The 25387-nt window shown below is 36.1% G+C and overlaps 2 protein-coding genes across 3 annotated transcripts in view; both read right to left on the bottom strand.

The window, feature by feature from the left end:
• The window catches only part of LOC139518975 (transient receptor potential cation channel subfamily M member 8-like), a 110684-nt gene extending 93958 nt beyond the window's left edge, over positions 1 to 16726 (bottom strand). For both annotated transcript variants that reach the window (XM_071310682.1, XM_071310681.1), the window contains exons 1-2: positions 16645 to 16726; positions 5985 to 6253 (exon numbers count right to left, since the gene is read on the bottom strand). In XM_071310682.1, the coding sequence (XP_071166783.1) occupies positions 5985 to 6228 (244 nt within the window). In that variant the 5' untranslated portion in view covers positions 6229 to 6253; positions 16645 to 16726. The remainder of the gene's footprint in view (positions 1 to 5984; positions 6254 to 16644) is intronic.
• Positions 16727 to 17888: 1162 nt separating this feature from the next.
• On the bottom strand, positions 17889 to 23213 carry LOC139518669 (uncharacterized). Its single transcript, XM_071310143.1, has one exon. It carries the CDS (start codon positions 23211 to 23213, stop codon positions 17889 to 17891), a length of 5325 nt encoding a protein of 1774 aa, XP_071166244.1.
• Between the last annotated feature and the right edge of the window lie 2174 nt (positions 23214 to 25387).

Below are 25387 nucleotides of genomic sequence, written 5' to 3' on the forward strand. Positions count from 1 at the left end.
TTGGACATTCGTGTCGTACTGTCGCATCTAGTTTTGAATTGGTATGTCTTTCTAAATCAGCATTTAGGTTGCTTATACAGTATATTTCAAAAAATGACGAGATTTTGAATTGCAAAAATGTTGCATGTATAGTTAACCTGCCTGCCTTTCCATAGAAACCACTCATTTGTTCTCTGGCCTACCTTTTAAATATGTAACAATCAGAATTAAATGCAGTGAATGTTAGTTTCAACCAATATGAAAGACAGTGACCTAGCACGATTTTTACAATGAAGTGTCTCCACACTTGATCAATAATGTAAAAATGTCCCAGCATTTCAGTCCATTCAAACTGGAACCCCCAAATCACTCATTTAAGATGCAGCCACACCCTGAACTGGAAGTAGTTTACATTAAAGTTCACTGCTTGAAAGCATATTAAAAAAGATGGTTCTAATGTCCCTTACTTGATATACTAATGTGTGTTTACCTGATTATTTAAGAATTTACACAGCATGATTTTCATTCCTTATGTGACAAGCAAACTTGTATGAAACCAAAATTTAAGTGAATTAAATGATATCCATCTAATATCTTACCGCCGACTTGTAGGAATCCAAAACTTAAGTGACCCAGCAGTTTACTGCCAAAATTTATGTGATACAATAAAATGAATATTCATTTCTTGTGTGACCACCAAACTTCTATGAATCCAAAATTTAAGTGACCCAGCAATTTAGTGTTCAAATATGTTGCACCATATCCAATTATTGTGTGACCACCTAACTTGTATGAATCCAAAATTTAAGTGAAGGAGCAGTTTACTGGTCAAATTTATGTGACAATATATCCCTTTTGATGTGACCACCAGACTTCTATAAACTCAAATTTTCATTAACCCAGCCATTTACTCTACGAACTTTGGTGACACAATATCCCATGTATTGTATGACCACCAGACTTGTATGAATCCAAAATTTAAGTAAAGGAGCAGTTTACTGGTAAAATTTATGTGACCACCAGACTTCTATCAATCCAAATTTTCATTAACCCAGCCATTTACTCTACAAACTTAGGTGACACAATATCCCATTTCTTGTGTGACCACCGAACTTGTATGAATCCAAAATTTAAGTGACCCAGCAGTTTACTGGCAAAATTTATGTTGCACAATATCCCATTTATTGTGTGACCACCAGACTTGTATGAATCCAAATTTTAAGTGACCCAGCCGTATACTCTCAAAATTTATGTTGCACAATATCCCATTTATTGTGTGACCACTTATATGAATCCAAAATTTAAGTGACCCAGCCGTTTACTGGCAAAATTTATGTGACACAATATCCCGTTTATTGTGTGACCACTTGTATGAATCCAAAATTTAAGTGACCCAGCCGTTTACTGGCAAAATTTATGTGACACAATATCCCATTTATTGTGTGACCACTTATTTGAATCCAAAAGATAAGTGACCCAGCCGTTTACTGGCAAAATTTATGTAACACAATATCCCGTTTATTGTGTGACCACCAGACTTGTATGAATCCAAATTTTAAGTGACCCAGCTGTATACTCTCAAAATTTATGTTGCACAATATCCCATTTATTGTGTGACCACTTATATGAATCCAAAATTTAAGTGACCCAGCCGTTTACTGACAAAATTTATGTGACACAATATCCCATTTATTGTGTGACCACTTATATGAATCCAAAAGTTAAGTGACCCAGCCGTTTACTGGCAAAATTTATGTAACACAATATCCCGTTTATTGTGTGACCACCAGACTTGTATGAATCCAAATTTTAAGTGACCCAGCCGTATACTCTCAAAATTTATGTTGCACAATATCCCATTTATTGTGTGACCACTTATATGAATCCAAAATTTAAGTGACCCAGCCGTTTACTGGCAAAATTTATGTGACACAATATCCCGTTTATTGTGTGACCACTTATATGAATCCAAAAGTTAAGTGACCCAGCCGTTTACTGGCAAAATTTATGTGACACAATATCCCATTTATTGTGTGACCACTTCTATGAATCCAAAATTTAAGTGACTCAGCAGTTTACTTGTAGAATTTATGTGACACAATATCCTTTTTTGATGTGACCACCAGACTTGTATGAATCCAAATTTTATGTAACCCAGCCGTATACTCTCAAAATTTATGTTGCACAATATCCCATTTATTGTGTGACCACATTTATGAATCCAAAATTTAAGTGAGCCAGCCGTTTACTGGCAAAATTTATGTGACACAATATCCCGTTTATTGTGTGACCACTAATATGAATCCAAAATTTAAGTGACCCAGCCGTTTACTGGCAAAAGTTATGTGACACAATATCCCGTTTATTGTGTGACCACTTATATGAATCCAAAATTTAAGTGACCCAGCCGTTTACTGGCAAAATTTATGTGACACAATATCCCATTTATTGTGTGACCACTTATTTGAATCCAAAAGATAAGTGACCCAGCCGTTTACTGGCAAAATTTATGTAACACAATATCCCGTTTATTGTGTGACCACCAGACTTGTATGAATCCAAATTTTAAGTGACCCAGCTGTATACTCTCAAAATTTATGTTGCACAATATCCCATTTATTGTGTGACCACTTATATGAATCCAAAATTTAAGTGACCAAGCCGTTTACTGGCAAAATTTATGTGACACAATATCCCATTTATTGTGTGACCACTTATATGAATCCAAAAGTTAAGTGACCCAGCCGTTTACTGGCAAAATTTATGTAACACAATATCCCGTTTATTGTGTGACCACCAGACTTGTATGAATCCAAATTTTAAGTGACCCAGCCGTATACTCTCAAAATTTATGTTGCACAATATCCCATTTATTGTGTGACCACTTATATGAATCCAAAATTTAAGTGACCCAGCCGTTTACTGGCAAAATTTATGTGACACAATATCCCGTTTATTGTGTGACCACTTATATGAATCCAAAAGTTAAGTGACCCAGCCGTTTACTGGCAAAATTTATGTGACACAATATCCCATTTATTGTGTGACCACTTATATGAATCCAAAAGTTAAGTGACCCAGCCGTTTACTGGCAAAATTTATGTAACACAATATCCCGTTTATTGTGTGACCACCAGACTTGTATGAATCCAAATTTTAAGTGACTCAGCCGTATACTCTCAAAATTTATGTTGCACAATATCCCATTTATTGTGTGACCACTTATATGAATCCAAAATTTAAGTGAGCCAGCCGTTTACTGGCAAAATTTATGTGACACAATATCCCGTTTATTGTGTGACCACTTATATGAATCCAAAATTTAAGTGACCCAGCCGTTTACTGGCAAAATTTATGTGACACAATATCCCATTTATTGTGTGACCACTTATATGAATCCAAAAGTTAAGTGACCCAGCCGTTTACTGGCAAAATTTATGTAACACAATATCCCGTTTATTGTGTGACCACCAGACTTGTATGAATCCAAATTTTAAGTGACCCAGCCGTATACTCTCAAAATTTATGTTGCACAATATCCCATTTATTGTGTGACCACTTATATGAATCCAAAATTTAAGTGACCCAGCCGTATACTCTCAAAATTTATGTGACACAATATCCCATTTATTGTGTGACCACTTATATGAATCCAAAAGTTAAGTGACCCAGCCGTTTACTGGCAAAATTTATGTGACACAATATCCCATTTATTGTGTGACCACTTATATGAATCCAAAATTTAAGTGACCCAGCTGTTTACTGGCAAAATTTATGTGACACAATATCCCGTTTATTGTGTGACCACCAAACTTCTAGAAGTGTACCGCAAAATTAATTAGAAACTATTTTCATTTATTATCTGATCACCAGACTTGCATGAATCTGAATTATAGAGACACATTTATGCGACATTCTTGTGTCACATATTCTTACGGATAAGTCACATGAACCCCAACATGCAAGAACAGTTAGTAAAGTCACATAATTTTTAATAAAATGGTCACATAAATAGCAGTCACTTAACATGCATTTTGTAGGTCCGTCCGTCCGTCCGTCCGTCAGTCAGTCCGTCCGTCAGTCAGTCCGTCCCATGAAACTTTCGTCACATTTTTCTCAGGAACTACACATCCACCCTTTCTGTAATTTGGTATCAACATTTATATATGTCAGCCATACCGTGTGATGCGTTTTCAGATTCATCACTTGACAACTTCCTGTTTACCGAACACTTGTCTGATTTTACACATGATAGCCAAGTTGAAAATTTTCGTCCCATTTTTCTCAGGAACTACAATACAAGGATTTCTGAAATTTGGTTTCAGGATTTATATAAGTCAGCTATACCGTGTGATGCGTTTTCAGATTCATCACTCGACAACTTCCTGTTTACCGAACACTTGTATGATTTTACACATGATAACCAAGTTAAAAAATTTCGTCACATTTTTCTCAGGAACTACAATACAAGGATTTCTGAAATTTGGTTTCAGGATTTTTATAAGTCAGCTATACCGTGTGATGCGTTTTCAGATTCATCACTCGACAACTTCCTGTTTACCGAACACTTCCATATTTTTACACTATTAATATTATCCACTTGCGGCGGGGGTATAATCAGTGAGCAGTAGCTCGCAGTTTCACTTGTTTAAACTTTCAATGAAATACTTTGATATACTTTGATTTCAATAGTTGACCTTTTAGAAATGCCTTCCCTTGAAGACTTGCATATTACTATCATATATAGGCCGACTTCCCCGTAAGTCGTCACTTGAGATCTACTGGCCACGTCAATGCTGATCTCAAAAACCTTACGAGCAGTATCAGGGACCGCTTCAAGGGTTGGTCAAGGGCTGGCAGACTTGATCGGGAAAGGTTTTGAATAGGGCATTAATGGAAACAAACATAGAATGAGTCCCTAACGTCAGTAACTTTTTCTTAAGTGCAGGATGCTAAGAGTTTAACAAATTAATTCCTCCCCCGAAACATCAATATTGAAAATATTTACCAGCGTATCGATTCGTAATAATTTGTATAACGATCAATAATTTCAGTTTGACTAACACATGTCAAGATAAGAATAATTTTACATCTTACTGATGAAGGATATAAGTTGTCCGAAATGTTTATCATTTGTTCATGATTTTAATTTTGTTTTGTAATGTTGTACAATTTTCGACATGTTATATGTTATATTTTGTTGTGTACGTTATCATAACAAGTGAAACTGCGAGCTACTGCTCACTGATGATACCCCCGCCGCAAGTGGATAATATTAATAGTGTAAAAATATGCAAGTGTTCGGTAAACAGGAAGTTGTCGAGTGATGAATCTGAAAACGCATCACACGGTATAGCTGACTTATATAAATCCTGAAACCAAATTTCAGAAATCCTTGTATTGTAGTTCCTGAGAAAAATGTGACGAAAATTTTCAACTTGGCTATCATGTGTAAAATCTTACAAGTGTTCGGTAAACAGGAAGTTGTCGAGTGATCAATCTGAAAACGCATCACACGGTATAGTTGACTTAGATAAACCCTGAAACCAAATTTCAGAAATCCTTGTATTGTAGTTCCTGAGTAAAATGCGACGAAAAATATTCATGGGACGGACGGACTGACTGACGGACTGACGGACTGACAGAAGGTCAGACAGAGGTAAAACAGTATACCCCCCCTTTTTTTTAAAGCGGGGGTATAATTATATGATCCAAATAGATATAAAATGTCTAAATAAAAGCCAGCGCTAAATCTAAAAGGGCGATTGCTTATATAATTATGAATTAAAACATACATATGCTTGTATTAAACATGTAGTGACGTGCAAGCTTTTTAACTATGCTTTGATGAAAAATTCTTTTATATGAAGAACAATGAATGCTTTGTTCCATTGCTACTAATATTGACAAGTACAAGTACATGGTAATTGGAGTTGTTGTATCAAGAATGAATACTAGTATCACTTGTCTTTGTTTCGTACTATAGTAAACAAGCTGATATATACCTTTTGCGCCTTTTGCGGTTTCTATGAGTCCTTGTTTGAATACTGATGTTACCCATGGTTTAGGTACAAAGCTTTTAGAATCACCAATTATAGAGAGGACGAGTTTAGGTGGTTCTGGATCACGGTGCTGTTTCTGGATTTCAAACCCATTCGTTTTCTTTTGCTGGTTTTTCAACCCTTTCGTTTTCTTTTGCCGCAACTGTTTCAATTTCTCCCATATGTCATCGTCCTCTGTCTCTGCCATACTAGCTCTAATTGCTGGTTATAGACTTTAAAATAAAAGGTAAAGTTTGTATAAAATTGGATGTTTTGTGAATATTGTACATCTGTATGCAGCCTTCGACTTCCTACAGTGGAGAATCTAGTGAATAAGAACAAAAGTAAATTAGCTCATCTATTGATAAAACATTAAACAATGTTAGTGATGTTTGTTAAACTGTATTATTTAAAAATACACATGCAAATTACGATGGTTTGTATCTTCATTTTTAATCGGGATAAAGCCCAAGTCCCATTAGACCACGATCGCACCACGCTCACCGCGATCTAAATTAAAGGTGAGGTCGTGGTATGAGCGGCATGAACATGTAAATTTTTGTTGCTTTCACGATGATAAGTTACGTTCTCATTACGCTTCTACGACGATCCCGCTACATTTATACTACGTTTTCACCACACTTCGATCATCATGATGTTACTACTCTCCTCACGTTCTCACTACGACCATACAACGAGTTATCCTATTATAACACGCTCTTACCACGATTATACTACGTTCACAACGCGATCTTACTATACGTTCTCAATAATAACGTCAACATCGTGTTCCATATGTATACTCTTCCATTCCTTATATTTCTGATTAATACGTAGATTTCTCGGAAACAACAGACCACCAAAACCACCAGAACACGGTGGCGTGGCGGTAGGAGTAGATGTAGAGGCAGAGGGAGCTCTGATAGTAACGAATCCTGATCCAATAGAGATGTTGGACCGACCAAACCAACCTGAATCACAACCTATTGCTGGTCCATCAAGCTCAAATGACGATGTTTTAGTACACGATAGCAGGGATGACACAGATGTGTCAAGCATAGTTCAGCCCTTGAAGAAAAAGGACAAGAGGTCCAAATTACATACAGAAAAACAAAACATGGGGAGATTTTATATATTTCATGTGAAAATGACAATTAGTATGATTACGTAGTATGAACGAAGTCATGTCGTAAGAAAAGCGTGATGACGACGGCTGGAGCGTTCTAGAATCGTACTATGGTCTAATGCGGGGTTCACACATTACCGATTATTGCTCCCGTTTGAGATCAAACAGCGATAAGACACGAAAAGTGAAAAAGTCGGATTACGGTCCTCAAGTATCTGGAATGTCCTATCATTGTCTGAACGCAGTCGTTTAAATTCGTTACAGATTCCTACGAGTCGGGAATTTTCTGGATAGTTCGGCGAGGCACCCCGACAGTTTGGTGCGTCCCGTAACATTCGGGGAAACTCAGCTGATTTTGTCTAGTCGGATTGCAAGCGTGACTATGTTGTGACAGATTCTGCTGTATCCTATCAAAATCCTAACAATGTTCTGTGTTTTCTGGACGGTGTCCTGTGGAACGGGAATGATCTGGAGAAAATTTTCATTGCTGTTGTTCTGCCGATTGAGTCCAGCAGGCATCCAGATCTTGTCGATTGCAAACCGTTTTTGCCGAAACCGTTCCGGAACAGTCCTGTTATTAATACAAAATTCGCAAATGATACCCACGTCAGAGTCCCGACAATTAAAGAATACAATACGACTGAGACCAGACAAAGCCGTTTGCAATGCGATAGAGCGGACAGTGATATGATTACCTGATCATTCCGAGTATACCGACTGTTTTCGAACGGATAACTTCCGTCAGCGTCGGTTCACTGTCTGGTCACTGTCCAATCTCTGTCGGATTACATTCGGTAGAATCGGGACGCAGTCGTTACAAACTCGGTCGAGTTTTACCATGTAAAAGATACAAATCGGATTAGAAGCGGATAGAGAACGGTATTATTGGGACAAATACGCTTTGAAACGGTTGAATATCGACGCTTCCTGAACAATATCTGATTGTTGTCATGATTAGATTACTTTCTTTACAAATTTTGATTAAAGTTTGAATTTCCATCCACGATTCACAGGATCTTGATCAGAATATTGACAAATTTTAATCGGGAATGGTCTTTTCAAGGACGGCAGAAAATACCCCAGTCCCACTAGGCCACGATCGCACTACGATCTGTGACAAAAATGCAAATTTTGATGATCGTAGTACGATCGTGTAGATCGCAGTAAGGTCGTATCACGGTCGTGGTGAGGTCTTCAAGATCGTGATGAGCGTGGCAAATTTTGAACATGTTCAAAACAAACGTGGTGCGGTCGTGGCGAAATCAGGTCGTAGTAGAAGCGTAGTGAGAGCGTACTAAGATCGTAGTAAGATCGCAAAGGTCGCTGTACCATCGTACCGAGAGCGTAGCGAAAGCGTGATTCTATTCGGAGAAACTGCGCTACGATCTCATTGCGACGCTATTACGACCTCACTACGATCACCACGTTCTCACCGCGACCAACCTACGCTTCTACTACGACTATACCACGCTGTTCACAACAATAGTACGATTCTAGCACGCCCTTGCCGTCCTCATCGCGCTCTTCTTACGACCTGACTACGTTCATACTACGACCATTATTCTCATTGTCATTTTCTTATAAAATATTTAATTCTCTTCAGGTTTTGTTTGTCTGTGTGTAATTGGTACTTCTTGTCCTTTTTCACTAACTTCTCAACCCTGCTTCTTGTTTTCATATAAATTAGACCGTTGGTTTTCCCGTTTGAATGGTTTTACACTAGTAATGTTTGGGGCCTTTTATATCTTGCTGTTCGGTGTAAGCCAAGGCTCCGTGTTGAAGGCCGTATCTTGGCCTATAATTGTTACTTTTAAAAATTGTTACTTGGATTGAGAGTTGTCTCATTGGCACTCTACCACATCTTCCTATATCTATTGACACCTCTGTTTCATATCCGCTATTGTTCACTAAAATATCGACATTTCAGCTTTATGGACCAGCAGTAGGTTGAAATATAGGTCGGATTGGTCGGTCCGACATCTCTACTTGATCAAAATTCGTTACTATCAGATCTCCATCTGCCTCTACATCAACCCTAACACCACGCCTACGTGTTCTAGTAGATTTTGGTGGCATGATTGTATTTTTTTTCGAGAAATCTACGTATTAATCGGAAATAGAAATGAAGGAATGATACTGTATTGATATGGAACACGATATTGACGTTATTGCTGAGAGCGTAGTAAGATCGCGGTTTGAACGTAGTGTAATCGTGGTAAGAACGTGCTATAATCGCAGTAGAAGCGTGGTAAGATCGTGTTGCAATCGGATAGCTCGTGGTATGGTCGTAGTGAGAACGTGATGAGCGTAGAAAGATCTTGATAAGCGTAGTAAGGTCGCAGAATAAGCGCGGTGAGAACGTGTTATAATCGTAGCGGGATCGTTGCAGAAGCGTAATGAGGACGTAGTAGCATCGTGAAAGCAACGAAAATTTACATTTTCATGCCGCTCATACCGCGACCTCACCACGATCTGAATTTAATTTAGATCGCGGTGAGCGTGGTGCGATCGTGGTCTAGTGGGGAAATCGTGAATGTGTGACCCCGGCTTTAAACAGTGTGGTGTTAACCTGGTATATACGTAGTGGAATCGTAGATTGGTCGCGGTGAGAACGTGAAGTTCGTAGTGAGGTCGTAGTAACGTAGCGCAATCTCTCCGGATAGAATTACGCTTTCCCTACGCTCTCGCTACGATGGTACAGCCACCATTGCGATCGTACCACGACCTGACTGCGCTCTCACTACGCTTCTTCTTCGACCTGATTTCGCCACGACTGTGCCACGATTGTCTTTTGAAGACCTCACCGCGATCGTATTACGACATCACTGCGATCTACACGATCGCACTACGATCGTCAAAATTTGCATTTTGTCCACAGATCGTAGTGCGATCGTGACCTAGTGGGACTGCGGTATAAGTGGGGTATATGGTTGTTCTCCAATTTTAATTATTGAATAATAACATTAGATGTATGTTTCATTATAACACGTTATTCTGATTGGCTTACTGCACATCACGTTATATTCCTTAAGCAATTGCATTACACAATAAAACTTATCATTCATGATAACACGAGGTCCCACAATAAAGTACACAGGTGAATTGAATAAAAAAAATGATAAAAATCGTGTTTTAATGAGCCCAGCTAAACAATGTAATTATAAGTATTGAATGCTTCTTTTTGTAACTACATAGGGTTGTAAAAGCGTTGACCGTGCGCACATTTTTAGTATGAAACGGATTCAAAAAGGGAATTTCCGAACACTTTTTTTAACAATAGATTTGTTACATATTTATTTTCTATTTTTTTTTTCTTATCGATTTCAGTATAAGAACAATATACATATAGTGTCTTGAAATATGAAATTTATTTGTATTCGGCACGATCCGGTGGAAACCTCGCATTTCCCGCTGTTTCTTAGCGTCATACAAATACATTTCATATTTCAAGACACTATACGTATATTGTCTAAATATTTATACATGTCACTATAATAGATAATTTACTTACTGTATTTACTTACACAATCTCACCTCTAGTCACCGCATTAAAGTGAAGCTGTCTCGTACATTAAATTGATTACGAGGATATCATTGATTTCAAATAAAATTAATATTTCATTTGAAATGTACATGAGTAATTAAAAAAAAATGCAATGATGAAATGAATCTTACCGGTTGTGATTGACCCCTTTGGTATATTCTGTTTTTTCACCAACGTATAAGTTACATCTTTTATATCTTCTGACTTTATATATAGTTTACTTGATGGCAGAAGCTCACAGAAAACTGCAAGACAACATTGAAATAGACCTCAAACACTTGTACAACGGATATCCTTGTGTTCATGTACAAATAATAGAGATGAAAAGCTACTGATAAAAACGTTTAATTCATAGAAATAGTATACATTTAGTCCCTAAACTTTTCTCGGAAAATGACATTTTTTATTGCCTAAATCTTTACCATTTGTTCAAAAGTGATATTAGAAACAATTACAAAATATACAACTTTTCTGAATTTTGGTTTGTTATGCTCTTTATGATGACTTTCTAATTTGTTGCATCCTTGTGCCTTTGATGAGTCTAATGCAGACGTAATCAGCGCCTGACGTATTAGTACAATAGGATTCACAGAGAATCAATCATCTGACCATTCACTTAGGGTGGCAAAAAGTTCAAATTCAAAATGATATTCACAAACGGCAACAAGACATACGATAGAATGGCAAGGGAAAATAAAATGACATACAAATTTAACGTGTTATGTCTTTATGTTGCTTATATCCATACAAAATTCGTGGGAAATCACTTAACTTCGAATTCATTAAATGGCTTACGTGATTTTGAAAGCATTTGCAGCAAAGGAAAACGAATTTCATATACGTTTTCTGTATGTATTATATAGACAAGAAATTTCCTCAGGATTTTTTTTTTACAGTCATCCAAATTTCACCAAAAAATATTTGCATTCTGCTTTAGTTAATGGATAAACTTAAAGTATAAAAAAGAAGATGTGGTATGATTGCCACAAAAGACCAAAATGACACAGACATTAACAACTATAGGTCACCATACGGCCTTCAACAATGAGCAAAGCACATACCGCATAGTCAGCTATAAGAGGCCCCGATAAGATAATGTAAAACAATTCAAACGAGAAAACTAACGGCCTTATTTATGTAAAAAAATGAACGAAAAACAAATATGTAACACATAAACAGACAAACACTGAATTACAGGCTTATTAATAAATTTTCCAAAAAAACAAAAAAACAACAGGTAAAAGTACTTCTGTCGGTTTGAAAGTTGCGTTATTCATTCGGAAAAGTATTGCAAAAAGCATTCTGTATGTTTACAGAAGAACATGCATAGTTTCATTGTAGGTAACAGAAGTCACTTTTGAAGGAAATCAGCGAGAGATTTTTGCTGTTTCGTAATATGCCCTTAAACATGTTTTAAATAATAATGTAAATAAGGAAAATATTATTTTTTTCGAAGTAATACATTTATATAGCTGATATACATCTACAACAAACTATCAATCAACACATCTAACTATGGATAAAAGAGTAGGTTTAGTAAGACCCCTTTTTGGCCCCCAAAAATAGCAGTTTTACAAAATTGTGAAAATGTAATCTTTAGCTATTTATTGGAAAGCAGAATGCTTCTGCTACCCAAATATGGCAAGTTTTTGACAATACAATGCACATATATCGGGTACTACTATCATTAAGTCATGCTAAATTACTGAAATCTTCATAATTTTAGCAATTTAGTTAAATTTTAGACAATTTCCGTGTGAAATGAAAGTGGCCGCATTCGTGTTCATTCATAATATTGAAATGTAAGTTGTATTTGATGATAATACATAACATAAATAAAGGTTGAGGATAAAAACGGATGCGGCTACTTTCATTTTTGACAAAAACTATTTGAAAAGTGACGTTTTTTTTGCATATTTGATAGATTTTTCATATTCAAGCTTGAATCGGAGCGTTTTTAATGACTTGATCACTTAAAATCTTTCACATAAACGAATTGAATCAAGTAAAATAGACACTAAAGTGTTCAAAAAGTGTCCAAAATATTTCGTTAGATGAATCTGAAATTTGAGGCCAAAATCGGCCCTTACCGGACCTACATCTTTGTTATTTTGCCCATTTAACTTAATCTTTACTTATCATTCAATAGTTGATAGAGATTGTGTTGGAGGTTGATGTGCCCTTTTTTTTTCTTTCAAATCGACCCAAAGACTTAAAATGTTGTATTTAATAATATTGCTATAGAATACACTTCAACAAATGAGTGAAACATGATATATATAAGAGGGATTGATAATCCACATCCTTTGTTTCTATTATATGAGTCTTGTTTTCAAATAGGTTTAAAATGTTCAAAAAGGAACCTCACCACTGTGACGACATGTATCATGGATGAAATTCAAACAAAGAGAAGTAAAAGAAAGATGATATCAATAATATTTGGCATTTGTATCAGCACGTGCACATCACATGTCTATGGAGATTTTTCGGCTAAGCCCCATCAGTCATGTTCTATTGACATTGAAACTTGTGCTGAGTTTAAATGATGACGTTTGTCAAAAATTCAGTTTAAGGGAAAACAAGAATGATTTGATATGCAGTTTTATCAGTATACATACATCTAATTTACATGAATGTCAAGTTGAATAATTTATGAAATGCTTAAGACTCACTTTACAGTAACTAACAGATAAAATATATGAGTAATTCAGTAGCAAGGATGTCAATATAAAATAAGCATGTTAAGGTAACTAGGATGTTTTTCTCCATCTTGGATAACGATAGCAACCGGTTTGGATCTCTAAAGAAATGTGCAAATTTAAAGAGTGGTATTGAATTCATGTGTTAGACTTTTCATGATAATATAAATAATGATATGCTTTTTTGACATATTTATGGCTGTATTTCATAAACAATAAATTTTTGTTCGAATCAGTTTTTCAACCTTGCCACATAAGGGGAGATAACTCATATTAAGTGACTTTTACAATATTTTGTTTTGTGGCAAGAAAATAAGTCCTGTTTTTCAATGTTAGTCTTTTCTTATCAGAAGACATAGCACTAGTATTAGAGCTATTTCTTCCTATTTTATCTTAAAATTTTAGGGTGTAGTTATTCTTTTTAATGCACATAATTTGGTTTTCATGCATAATCTATCAAATTGTTAAAACCTGCAGCGTGCTAAAAAAATTCTGGTTCCACATGTTTTTTATTATATATTTGAAAAGAGCATATATATTAATATAAACTACATTTTGACAAAATATTAAAAAAAATATAAAGAAAAACAAATAATTTATGTAACACATCAACAAAAGAAAATCACTGAATAACAGGCTCCTGACTTGGAACAGTCACATTCATGCAGAATATGGCGTGGTTAAAACCGCCAAAATATAGCAAAACTCTTTATAATATTAATCGCTATTTTGCCGAAGCCTTTATATTTAGACAAAGAGTTCTTAAATTTAAACCAAATCAATTCTAGCCGTAGAATTTATAAATCTATTTTAGCTATAGGATTTATAAATCAATTCTAGCCGTAGAATTTATAAATCAATTCTAGTCGTAGAATTTATAAATCAATTCTGGCCGTAGAATTTGTAATCAATTCTGGCCGTAGAATTTATAAATCAATTCTAGCCGTAGAATTTGAAATTAATTCTAACCGTAGAACTGTTCTCGAAGTGGAACTGACCAAAGATTTGGTCAGTTCTAGCTAGAACTGTCTAAAACTGTTCTAGGGTAGAACTGTCAGGATCAGTTCTAGCTAGAACTGTCCAAATCAGTTCTAGGTAGAACTGACCAAATCAGTTCTAGCTAGAACAGTTCTAACCTAGAACTGACTAAAAGGTGTCAGGCTGACAGTTCTACATACTGTTCTAGAACAGTTCTCCTGACAGATTCTGACAGAATTTCTGAGAGGTTAGAACTGATCTCCACTGTATATATATTAATTAGACGAGGGGGGTCTAATTAAAATATGTATATTCCTCCTACCATCAACGTAATAGTGGTGGAATTACTGAGTTAATTTGGGTTTAAACCATAATTTACTAGGAAGTTTTAATTTTCAAGTTATAATTATTGATTGAGAATCATCTTTTATTACAATTTAACTCTATTTGTAACAACACACATAATTATATAAGGAAACTAATAAAGTTTCAGGACTAGAAAGTATTAATTTTAAACAAAAATTACGATTTATCCTAAAATCTCCGAAATAGGAAACCGGAAAATTGTCTAATGTAGCACTGTTTTAAAGATAAAAATGATGATTGTATGCGGAAACAAACACAAATTGCGTGACAAAACTAAAGACTATGAACAAAAAATCTCTGAAAAAAGGAAACCAGAAATTTTGACCAATGTATTAATTTAGATTTTCGTCAAAGTTTTCTGTAAGATATACTGAATAAGTTGACATATTCAAAGGCGTATGGCAAACATTATTCACAATATGAAGTCAAAAGCTATTTTGTAAGGGCCTTTCGGAGGACCAGGAAAAAAGGATTGGTAATTCTAACGACGAGTTATTAAAACGGTATAAGCTTAGCTATTATGAAGATTACAGTTTACACATCATTGTCAATATAATGGACTTGTATTCGACTGTCATATAAGTGAAAGGTTTAGCTAGCTATAAAACCAGGTTTAATCCACGTTTTGCACATATAAATACTTGTGCAAAGTCAGAAATATGACAGTTTTTATCTATTCATTTGATGAGTTAGAGCTTCCCGGTTTGAATTTTCCTCGGAGTTCCGAGCTTTGTGATTTAACTTTTGGTAAATTCATACAAAATATGCAAGGGTTGCCCTAATCCTGCCATTGTCTGATTTTTAATGTGTTTGTATATATAAAATAAGAATACGTGGTATGACTGCTAATGGACAGCAACCCACCAGAGAAAAAAGTGCGTGGTTGTAAGCAGCAATAGATCAACATGGACTTACAACAATAAGCAAACCGATGCCGTATAGCCAACTAGTAAAGGCTCCGATATAATAAAATGTAAAACAGAGAAAGCAAGAAAAATCAATAGCCTGAATTATGATAAAACAGTTAACGACAGAATGCATGACAGATAGCCTTCAACGGTAACTACTTATTCACATGATACTGACTTGGGTCAGACACATAAATAATGTGGCGGTGTTAAACAGATTTGTGAAAAGCCTTCAACGACAACTAGTGATTTACAGAAAACTGACTGGAGACAGACACCAAGAACGTGGCGCCAAAATATCTCGTAACCTTGAACATCGATGTTTTAGAATAACAATTACTGTAAAGAAAAACAGTTTGGAATGAATCGATTCATCCAACTGACATGAGGCACTTACATAAAACTACTATAAACACTTACAAGCCAAATGTCGATCTAACAGTAAATTTAATACTGAAATCTTAGTTTTAAGCTTATCACTACATTCTGTTTTTCAAGACTAAAGTATCAATAGTGACACACCGAATATATTTTGTTGAAATACTTCTCCCTCTAGTCTGCTTAAAATATGCCCTTGTGTATTGCCAAAGTATAAATTCAAAGTAGCAAGTTAGTTCATAGGTTTTCATAACTTTCATAACATTCAAATCAATTTCAGTACCAACAATAACAAAATTCAAAGAGTTTACAACGGTGTTTCAATTTAAGCTTTGAAAAATTTCCTTTCCTCCATAATTTCAGATTTTTGAATGACTTTTGTTTTCATACAATTAATACGGACAGTCCACTAACAGTCGTAATAGCGTACGAACACTTCAAGTATTAATGTACGATGAAGATATATACATGATATATTTATATATATATAAGTGGTTACCAGGAAAACCTAGCTGTCCTTATTTCAAGTGGCTATCCTTAAAATTTGTTTTTCATTTTTAACCAAGCACTATCAATGTGTGACTTAAATCAGTACTTTGTAAATAATATAATATTCCCTACATACCTTTTCTATGTTTTTGTTTCAACGGAAAGACTGGTATTATGAATCTTTCGTTGCACTTATTTTTAGGCTGTTTCTGTTTCCTGAATGAACATGATATTTTCCCGCCAATAGTGTTTTTTTTTATTCGATACAGTTTAGGGTTCAGCCGAAGGACGCCTCCGGGTGCAGGAATTTCTCGCTGCATTGAAGACCTATTGGTGACCTTCTACTGTAGTCTGTGCTATGGTCGGGTTGTTGTCTCTTTGACATTTTCCCCATTTCCATTCACAATTTTATGTCTAAGTCGTTTGTTGTTTTATTTTGTCAATAAGATTAAACTTTTATAATAGTAATTTCAGTGAGCTTCGTCGCTGGTTTTAACTGTTACTGTGGAGGTTAAAAGTATGATATTTTCGCTAATATAAACAAACACGTCTGTTCAGCCATAACTTTTAATAACAACTCAAAGAGCCCACGGCGACGTCACTGAAGTCGCCAACGTCGCCAATGGCAATGTACAAACTTAGGAACGTCGTAATCCCGCGGTAATCTCGACATACTGGGGGCCGCAAAAAGTGCAAATTTTCTTAAATTTCACATTAACTGTCCATATTTGTATTTTTAAAATTGTCAAAGTTCTAGTCTTCTTCATCATTTTCGTCTACATTGGTTATCCACTTTCGTATTTTCTCCCGGGTCTTGATGCTCGCATTTCGTTTCGGTCTAGTACTTCTTTGCGTTGTGTCTTCATGTTGCTCGTCAGTGTGATCGCTTGAAGCATTAGAACGTGTCCCCGATACTTCCAACGGAAATAGTTTAACGATCGGTCGGGATGTCTCACCATTGCTTGTCTGTATCCGTGCTGCTCGTACATGTCCATCATTGCCTCTAATAAGTTCATTATAGTATAACTAATCGCCGTATTTGAATATCAAAAATAAGACAACGCGTGACCGAACGACGCATGGATTAAACGAGTGCGCAGCACGAGTTTAATCCATAGCGGCGTTCGGTCACAAGTTGTCTTGTTTTTGATATTCAAATACGGCGATTAGTTATGCTTTTTATTACATGGGCAAATGGCTTTTTTTTAGAAATTAATGTAGAAAATGTAAGGAACTATATCTTTTTCCTACGCATTGACAATTTGTTTTGATCGGCCGTTATTGACGTCTTGACAACGCCTATTGTTGTATGACGTCAGAGAGTGAAATAACCACGTTTATTTCACATGTGAAATTATCGGTTTTTATCTAACTGGGAAATCAATGTAATTCATTGCAACCAATGTAATAATTTACTATACCTAGTTTCCAATTAACTCTAGGCGATTCATTGTGTATTTGAACTATGTCCCCAATTTGAATAGATTGTTCGTTTTTTCCTAAAGTTTTGTGAAATTCGCGCAATGAAGTTAAGTATTCGGACTTCCATCTGGTCCAGAAGTGTTGTATTAATAAAGTTTGTCTGTGTGCACATTTGTTGAGTTCTTTATGATTCATATAGGTTGGATCGTTGAATTCCTCCATGTCTATTTGCGGATATGGCAGCGCTGATATTCTTCTACCATACAAAAGATGAGCGGGGGTTAACGTCTCGCAATCTCTGATATCTGATGAAAAATATGTAAGTGGCCTGTCATTTAAAATTCTTTCTATTTCTGTCACGACAGTCTGTAGAGTTTCCATACTAACTTGAGTTCGTCCAAGTGTCTTTTTTAAGCTTGTTTTGGTTAGCGCAATAAGTCTCTCCCAGAATACACCATACCAAGGTGCGCGTTTTGGTATGAACTTCCATTCTATTCCTCGTATAGACAACGTTTCTTTTAGTGTTGCCGATTCACATAATCGTTTTAGTTCCTCTGCTCCTGCAATGAAAGTAGTTGCATTATCTGATATAAGTGTCTTAGGTATTGATTTGCGGCTTACGAAACGCCTAAAAGCTTGAACAAACGAATGTTCGGTTAGGTTCGGTACCACCTCTAAATGAACGGCTCTGGTAGAAGCGCAGGTAAACAGGCATATATATGCTTTTGTTAAAATTCTATTTTCGTCTCTTACAAGTAATGCTCCTGTAAAGTCCACTCCAGTGACTGTAAAGGGGGGTGCTTCCTGTAATCTGATTTTTGGTAAAGGTGGTGGGTCTGGTGCAACGTACGATTTTCCATTCACTTTGCGGCAAATAACGCATTTGCGGAGTAATTTCTTTGCATACTGTCGAATAGTTGGTATCCAAAACGTTTGTCTAATATAGGTGACTGTAGCATTCATTCCACTATGAAGTAATTTTTCGTGCGCGGCCAATACAATTAGTCTAGTTAACGGATGATTTGCCGGTATAAGGTACGGAAATTTCGCTGATTCTGGTATTGGTGCGTTGTGTATTCTCCCGTTACATCTGATAAGACCGGATTCGTCTAAGAAAAGTCCCAATTGTCGGACTCTGGGTACTTTTGTGTGTCGGTGTTGTGCTCCTCTCAAATATGACATTTCATCTGTATACGTCGACTCTTGACAATCTAGAATCCAAGTATTTACTGCTGTTTGAATTTCATTGACCTCCAGTGGTCCGCTTTTTCTGGAAATCCTATCCCGTCTACAGTTGCGAATGAAACGGATGACATAGGCGGTAATACGTAGTAATTTCATGTAAGATCCATGGTTCGAAATATCCAATATATTTGTTATACTGCCTAGACTATTTTGGTTCGTCATATCCAAGTTGTCTATTTCCTCTTCACTTTCGCTGTCATCTACCAGTGAGGTCAAAACGGTGTTTTTTGCGCTGTTTAGTTCTGGCCATTTTTTACTATCTGTTAACCAATTTGGTCCTTTCCGCCAAAGTATACTCTGGTCAAATTGTTCAATTGTAAGTCCTCTTGTAAGAAGATCTGCCGGGTTGTTATCAGTAGGGCAATACCGCCATTTGTATGGATGCGTCAATTCTGTTATTTCCTTCACTCGATTAGCTATAAAACGTTTCAAAGTCTTCGTAGATGTTAGCCAATGAAGAACAATGCTGCTATCTGACCAAAATACAATTTTTGGATAATTAAGTGTTGAATGAAGATGTGCAGCTAGTCGTGCGCCGATGATTGCTGTCATAAGTTCAAGTTGTGGGAGGGTTAAACATTTGACTGGTGCTACTCTGGTTTTCGCCATTACTAAAGTTGTTTCGTTTTCGTTACTCAAATAAGCTGCTGCGCCGTACGCCTTTGGACTTGCGTCTGTAAATACATGAAGTACTAATTCTGTTGATGCTGATGGCTTGCTAAAATAACATCGAGGAATAGTGAATTGTATTGCCTTTTCCAAATCTTTGGTCAAATCTATCCACGTAGTCTTTAAATTATCTGGTATAAGTTCGTTCCAATCTAATCCACATTTCCATAACTCTTGTATCAGGATTTTCGCTCTAATTGTAACCGGACTAAGTAAGCCGAGTGGATCATAAATATTTGAAGAATATTTCAAAACTTCTCGTTTAGTTACATGTTGAAGTAGTTCCGGTGTAGGAATATCACGCTTAGGGTAAAAGATCTCGTCGCTTCGACTGTTCCACAACATTCCAAGTATTTTAGTATACTTATCCGTATCTAGAACGTTTTCTTCTTTAGCTAATTCTAGTAATTTAGCACTGTTTGAGCTCCATGATCTCAAGTTAAATCCAGCTCCAGCCATCAAGCTCCTTGCTTCTTTGAAATACGTAAGTAAATCTTCCTCTTTGTTCATACTAGACAATATGTTATCAACGTAAATATCTCTTTCTAGAACTTTAGCTGTTTCACTGTTTCCGAATTGTTTCAAATGTTTCTGTATTGTAGCGTTGAGTATAAAGGGCGAAGACGTCGCTCCAAATAACACTGCTTTGAACCTATAAGTTTTCAGCTGACTTCCTGGGTTTGTAGGGTCACTAAGCCATAAAAATCGGGTAACGTCTCTATCTTCTTCGCTCAATCCAACATGTAAGAAAGCTTTCTCAATATCAGTACATGTAGCAAAGTGGTTGGCTCTAAACTGTACTAGGAGTTTTGTCAAATCATTTAATTTTGGTGGTGTGTCCATCAGACAATCATTTAGACTTGGATGACTTGGTGATTGACGACAACTGCAGTCGTATACTATTCGTATAGGAGTTGTGCTAGATTCCTTGTGTATAGGGTGGTGTGGAATGTAATGAATTTTCCCGCCTTTTTGTTCTTTTTCATCTACTGTCTCAACAAATCCTCTGCGTTCCTGTTCGGCGATTATATCTCCATACTTCTTTAGTAGTTTAGGATCTTGACTAAGTTTCTTAATAACGTTCTCTGTTCTTCTTCTTGTGACTGTATAGTTGGATGGTAGTTCGTCATGTTCCTGTTTCCATGGCAATTTTGCAAAGTATTTATTACCTCTGAGTTCAATCGAAGTGTCTTGATATGTTTCCAAAAAATCCGTATCGTCTTCGTCTGTTTCCTTCGAGTTAATACCAATCGATTCCAATCTCCAAAATGCTTCTATATCATGCTTCTCCGTTTTATGAGAAACAAGAATATTAAAAATGCTAGTACCCATCAATGAGTTATCCCTCTTGTCGCTTACTGGACCGGAAAGTAAGAAACCTAACTTTGACCTCACGGCGGTTGGACCATTTCCCCGTATGACTTCATCCTCGACTAAGTCCCAGTAGTAGTCAGCTCCGATCAATAACGATATTTCGAAAGACTCTTCCTGTGTTACCGGATGTGCTAACTTAAGTCCCCGTAAATAATTCAGTCCTCTGTTGATGTGGCGAATATTGTTCTGCAAAGGTACGGCAATCATTGGTACAATTAGAACGTGTATCGGTATTTTCTGTCCTGCATCTGTTTCTACGAACACTGTCGATTTATCTAAATGTCTTACGTTTTTGTTTCTATCTCCAAATGATGATAACTGTAGAATTTCAGTTCCCTCTGAATGTAAATTAAGTTTTCTTGCTAAATCTTCAGTCACAAATGATCTCTGTGCTCCCTCGTCAAAAAGTATATGGATGTCTCTACATGAGTGGTCTGACCATACGGGTGCTACTGCAGTTTTTAAAAGAACATTTGTACGTACCTCGACTGACGATGAGTATAAAATTGACGTGTCCTCTTCCTTCTGATTCGTGTCATTTACCAAATGTACAGATGTCTGATTAGCTTGTCCATTGTTACCATGAAAATTCATATGCTGTTGGCTGTAATTTGTATTTTGCACGCTTTGTCTACTCTTGTCATTATCGTGGTTTTTGTTGTTAAATTGGCGTACAGTACACAGACTTGTGTGGTGTCTTTTGTTGCAATTTCGGCATAAGTGTTTTGACTTACATTCATGTATACGATGTGTTCCAAGACAGTTGAAACACAATTTCTCGCGTTTTACAATGTTCATGCGTGATGCTGGATCAGATACGTTCGCGCAATGCGCTGGTGCGTGTACATCGTTGCAAAATACACAAGGTTTAGTGTCTAAATTCTGGCGTATATTTCTTGTATTTAGAGCTTGATTTTGGCGGGGTTTTGTTGATTTAGTTCCGGTAAAGAAAGATGATGTACTTGGTAAATAGTTAGAAGTTTCAGTGTCTTGTCCCGCATCAATTATGTTTATTTCATTGCAAATACTTTTCCGGAGGTCTCGTAAAAACCAGTTTTCTGTTCCATGTTCACGGGCAAGGTTTTTTTTAATTTCTCCCGGTAATTTATTCAAAATAATTGGTACAAGTAGTGTTCCGTACGAGTCTTGTAATTGGCCTAAAGATTCTAGCCCTCTTACATAAGTTTCCATTTGATCATAGAATTGTCTCAAACTGATAAGATTGTTTCGTGGTGATGGAATTTCTAATAATGCTTGAATGTATGCTTGCGTGATTTTGTGTGTTTGTCCGAATCTCTCCTTCAATAAAATAATGGCGTCTGCGTAGTTTGCATTAGTAAGTGCAAAACCAGCTATGGTGCGTAATGCTTCATTCTGTAACTGCGCTTTGAGGTAATTAAATTTCTGGACATCGGTCAATGAAGGGTTTAAATGTATTGCGCATTCATACGAATCCCAGAAAGTTTGCCACTCTAATATGTTCCCTGTGAATACCGGAAGTGAGAGTTTTGGTAAGTAGTGATTCTGACTGCTTGCGGATGTATACGAATTTATATTAGTACTCACTGTGTTACTAGCTTGAGAGAACGGATTTTGTGACGACTGCGTGCATGAGTTTTCTGTGAGGTTTGCTGAGACGAACGGATGAGAATCAACATTTAATACTTGCGATGAAGTTTCACTCTGACGTGTCTTTGATGTGGTATGAGTATCTTGAATAAAATTTCTTATGTGTCTTATTTTTGTTTCAAACGTAATACAATACTCATCTGAGTCTAGAATTTCACTTTCAATATCTTCTGCTTCCGCTAGGTTGAGTATCTGCTCATTCAAATTGTTCAGTATCTTTTGCTTCTGAAGTAGGTTTTCAAATATTGCGTTCAATTCTTCTGGATCGAAATCTGTATCTTGCTTCGCTGCATCTATTTTCCGAATAAGTTTTGTAACAGCACTTCTGTTCCCTGATCTTATCGACTTGAGCTTGCTTAAATCCATTGGTCACGGTACCATAAATGTGGAGGTTAAAAGTATGATATTTTCGCTAATATAAACAAACACGTCTGTTCAGCCATAACTTTTAATAACAACTCAAAGAGCCCACGGCGACGTCACTGAAGTCGCCAACGTCGCCAATGGCAATGTACAAACTTAGGAACGTCGTAATCCCGCGGTAATCTCGACAGTTACAAGTGTAATATTTTTTTGTTTTAATTATGAATATGAAGTAATTTTGTCAAGAAATGAAGAAGGAAAAAGTTTTCTTAACAATACTGTTTGAATTTTTAAATCAATAAACAAATAATGCGAACTGGTTTATTCCTTGTACCTTTGTTGTCCCATCAATGAAATGTGCCTGCGGCTTAAAAGAAGTATCTGGTGTTCTTAACATGTAGTTTTCAATATTAAATCAAAATAAGGAGATGTGGTATGATTGGTAATAAGACATTTATCCACCAAAGTTCAAATGAAGAGAATTTAAGCAATTACAGGCAGTTCTACGACCGAAACGTTTACCTTGTAGTCACCTATAACAGGTCCCGACTTATAAATATGAAAAATATTCAATGAGAAAACTAAGGGCCTCATTCAGTTGCTTTTCATTTCCCTTCAATCTTGACACATACAATTTATGTACACAGTAAATCGCTGTATTCTTTTTAGCTCACCTGGCCGAAAGGCCAAGTGAGCTTTTCTCATCATTTGGCGTCCGTCGTCAGTCGTCGTCGTCTGTCGTCGTCGTCCTGCGTTAACTTTTACAAAAATCTTCTCCTCTGAAACTACTGGACCAAATTTAACCAAACTTGGCCACAATCATCATTGGGGTATGTAGTTTAAAAAATGTGTCCGGTGACCCGGCCAACCAACCAAGATGGCCGCCATGGCTAAAAATAGAACATAGGGGTAACATGCAGTTTTTGGCTTATAACTCAAAAACCAAAGCATTTAGAGCAAATCTGACACGGGGGTAATGTTGTTCATCAGGTCAAGATCTATCTTCCCTGAAATTTTCAGATGAAATGGTAATTTTAAGGAAATTTTGCTGTTTTTGGTTATTATCTTGAATATTATTATAGATAGAGATAAACTGTAAACAGCAATAATGTTCAGCAAAGTAAGATCTACAAATAAGTCAACATGACAAAAATGGTCAGTTGACCACTTTAGGAGTTATTGCCCTTTATAGTCAATGTTTAACCATTTTTCGTAAATCTTAATAATCTTTTAGAAAAATCTTTTCCTCTGAAACTACTGGGTCAAATTTAACCAAACTTACCCATAATCATCATTGGGGTATTTAGTTTTAAAAATGTGTCCGGTAACTCGGCCAACAAACCAAGATGGCCACCATGGCTAAAAATAGAACATGGGGGTAAAATGCAGTTTTTGGCTTATAACTCAAAAACCTAAGCATTAAGAGCAAATCTGACAGGAAATTGTTGATCAGGTCACGATCTATATGCCCTGGAATTTTCAGATGAATCGGATAATCGGTAGTTAGGTTGCTGCCCCTGAATTGGTAATTTAGAGGAAATTTTGTTGTTTTTTTGTTATTATATTATTATAGATAGAGATAAACTGTAAACAGCAATAATGTACAGCAAAGTAAGAACTAAAAACAAGTCATTATGACCAAAATAGTCAATTGACCCCCTAAGGAGTTATTGCCCTTCATAGTCAATTTTATATTCACATAGACCAAGGTGAGCGACACAGGCTCTTTAGAGCCTCTAGTTTTACTATCTTTTCAATTGTTTGCGAAATTGTGAAATTGCTACAAATTGAAACTATGGATTAGTTTTGTATGATTGTCCCATGTAAACATGATACAGAGACAGTCGGTATAAGTGTATTATAATGCGTTTTCAGTGGATGTACTAAGGTTAGATTTGGGAATTTGTGCCAAATTTTCGGAAGCCTTAGTTTTTTCTTATCATACAGGGTATTTTCGATTTGAAACCCAAATAATACCAATGCAAATATAGAGTAAAAGTCCGAGTCACCCTTTTCCTTGCCATTTTTTAAAACTCAAATATCTCAAAAAGAATCTCCATGACCTATTTTTATCTTATTTTGTTCCTTTACTAATGCTTTTTCGACTGATAGTATTAATTTTAGAGTTTAAGATATTTTTCTTTGTAGATAATTGTTTCTTGGTAAAGACCATGTGC

This window comes from Mytilus edulis, chromosome 4 (genome assembly GCF_963676685.1).
Source record: "Mytilus edulis chromosome 4, xbMytEdul2.2, whole genome shotgun sequence".
Taxonomy (NCBI): Eukaryota; Metazoa; Mollusca; class Bivalvia; order Mytilida; family Mytilidae; genus Mytilus; species Mytilus edulis.

Bases quoted from the DNA above. Each gene is read 5' to 3' on its own strand.
- LOC139518669 (XM_071310143.1), bottom strand. From the start codon at position 23,213: ATGGATTTAAGCAAGCTCAAGTCGATAAGATCAGGGAACAGAAGTGCT.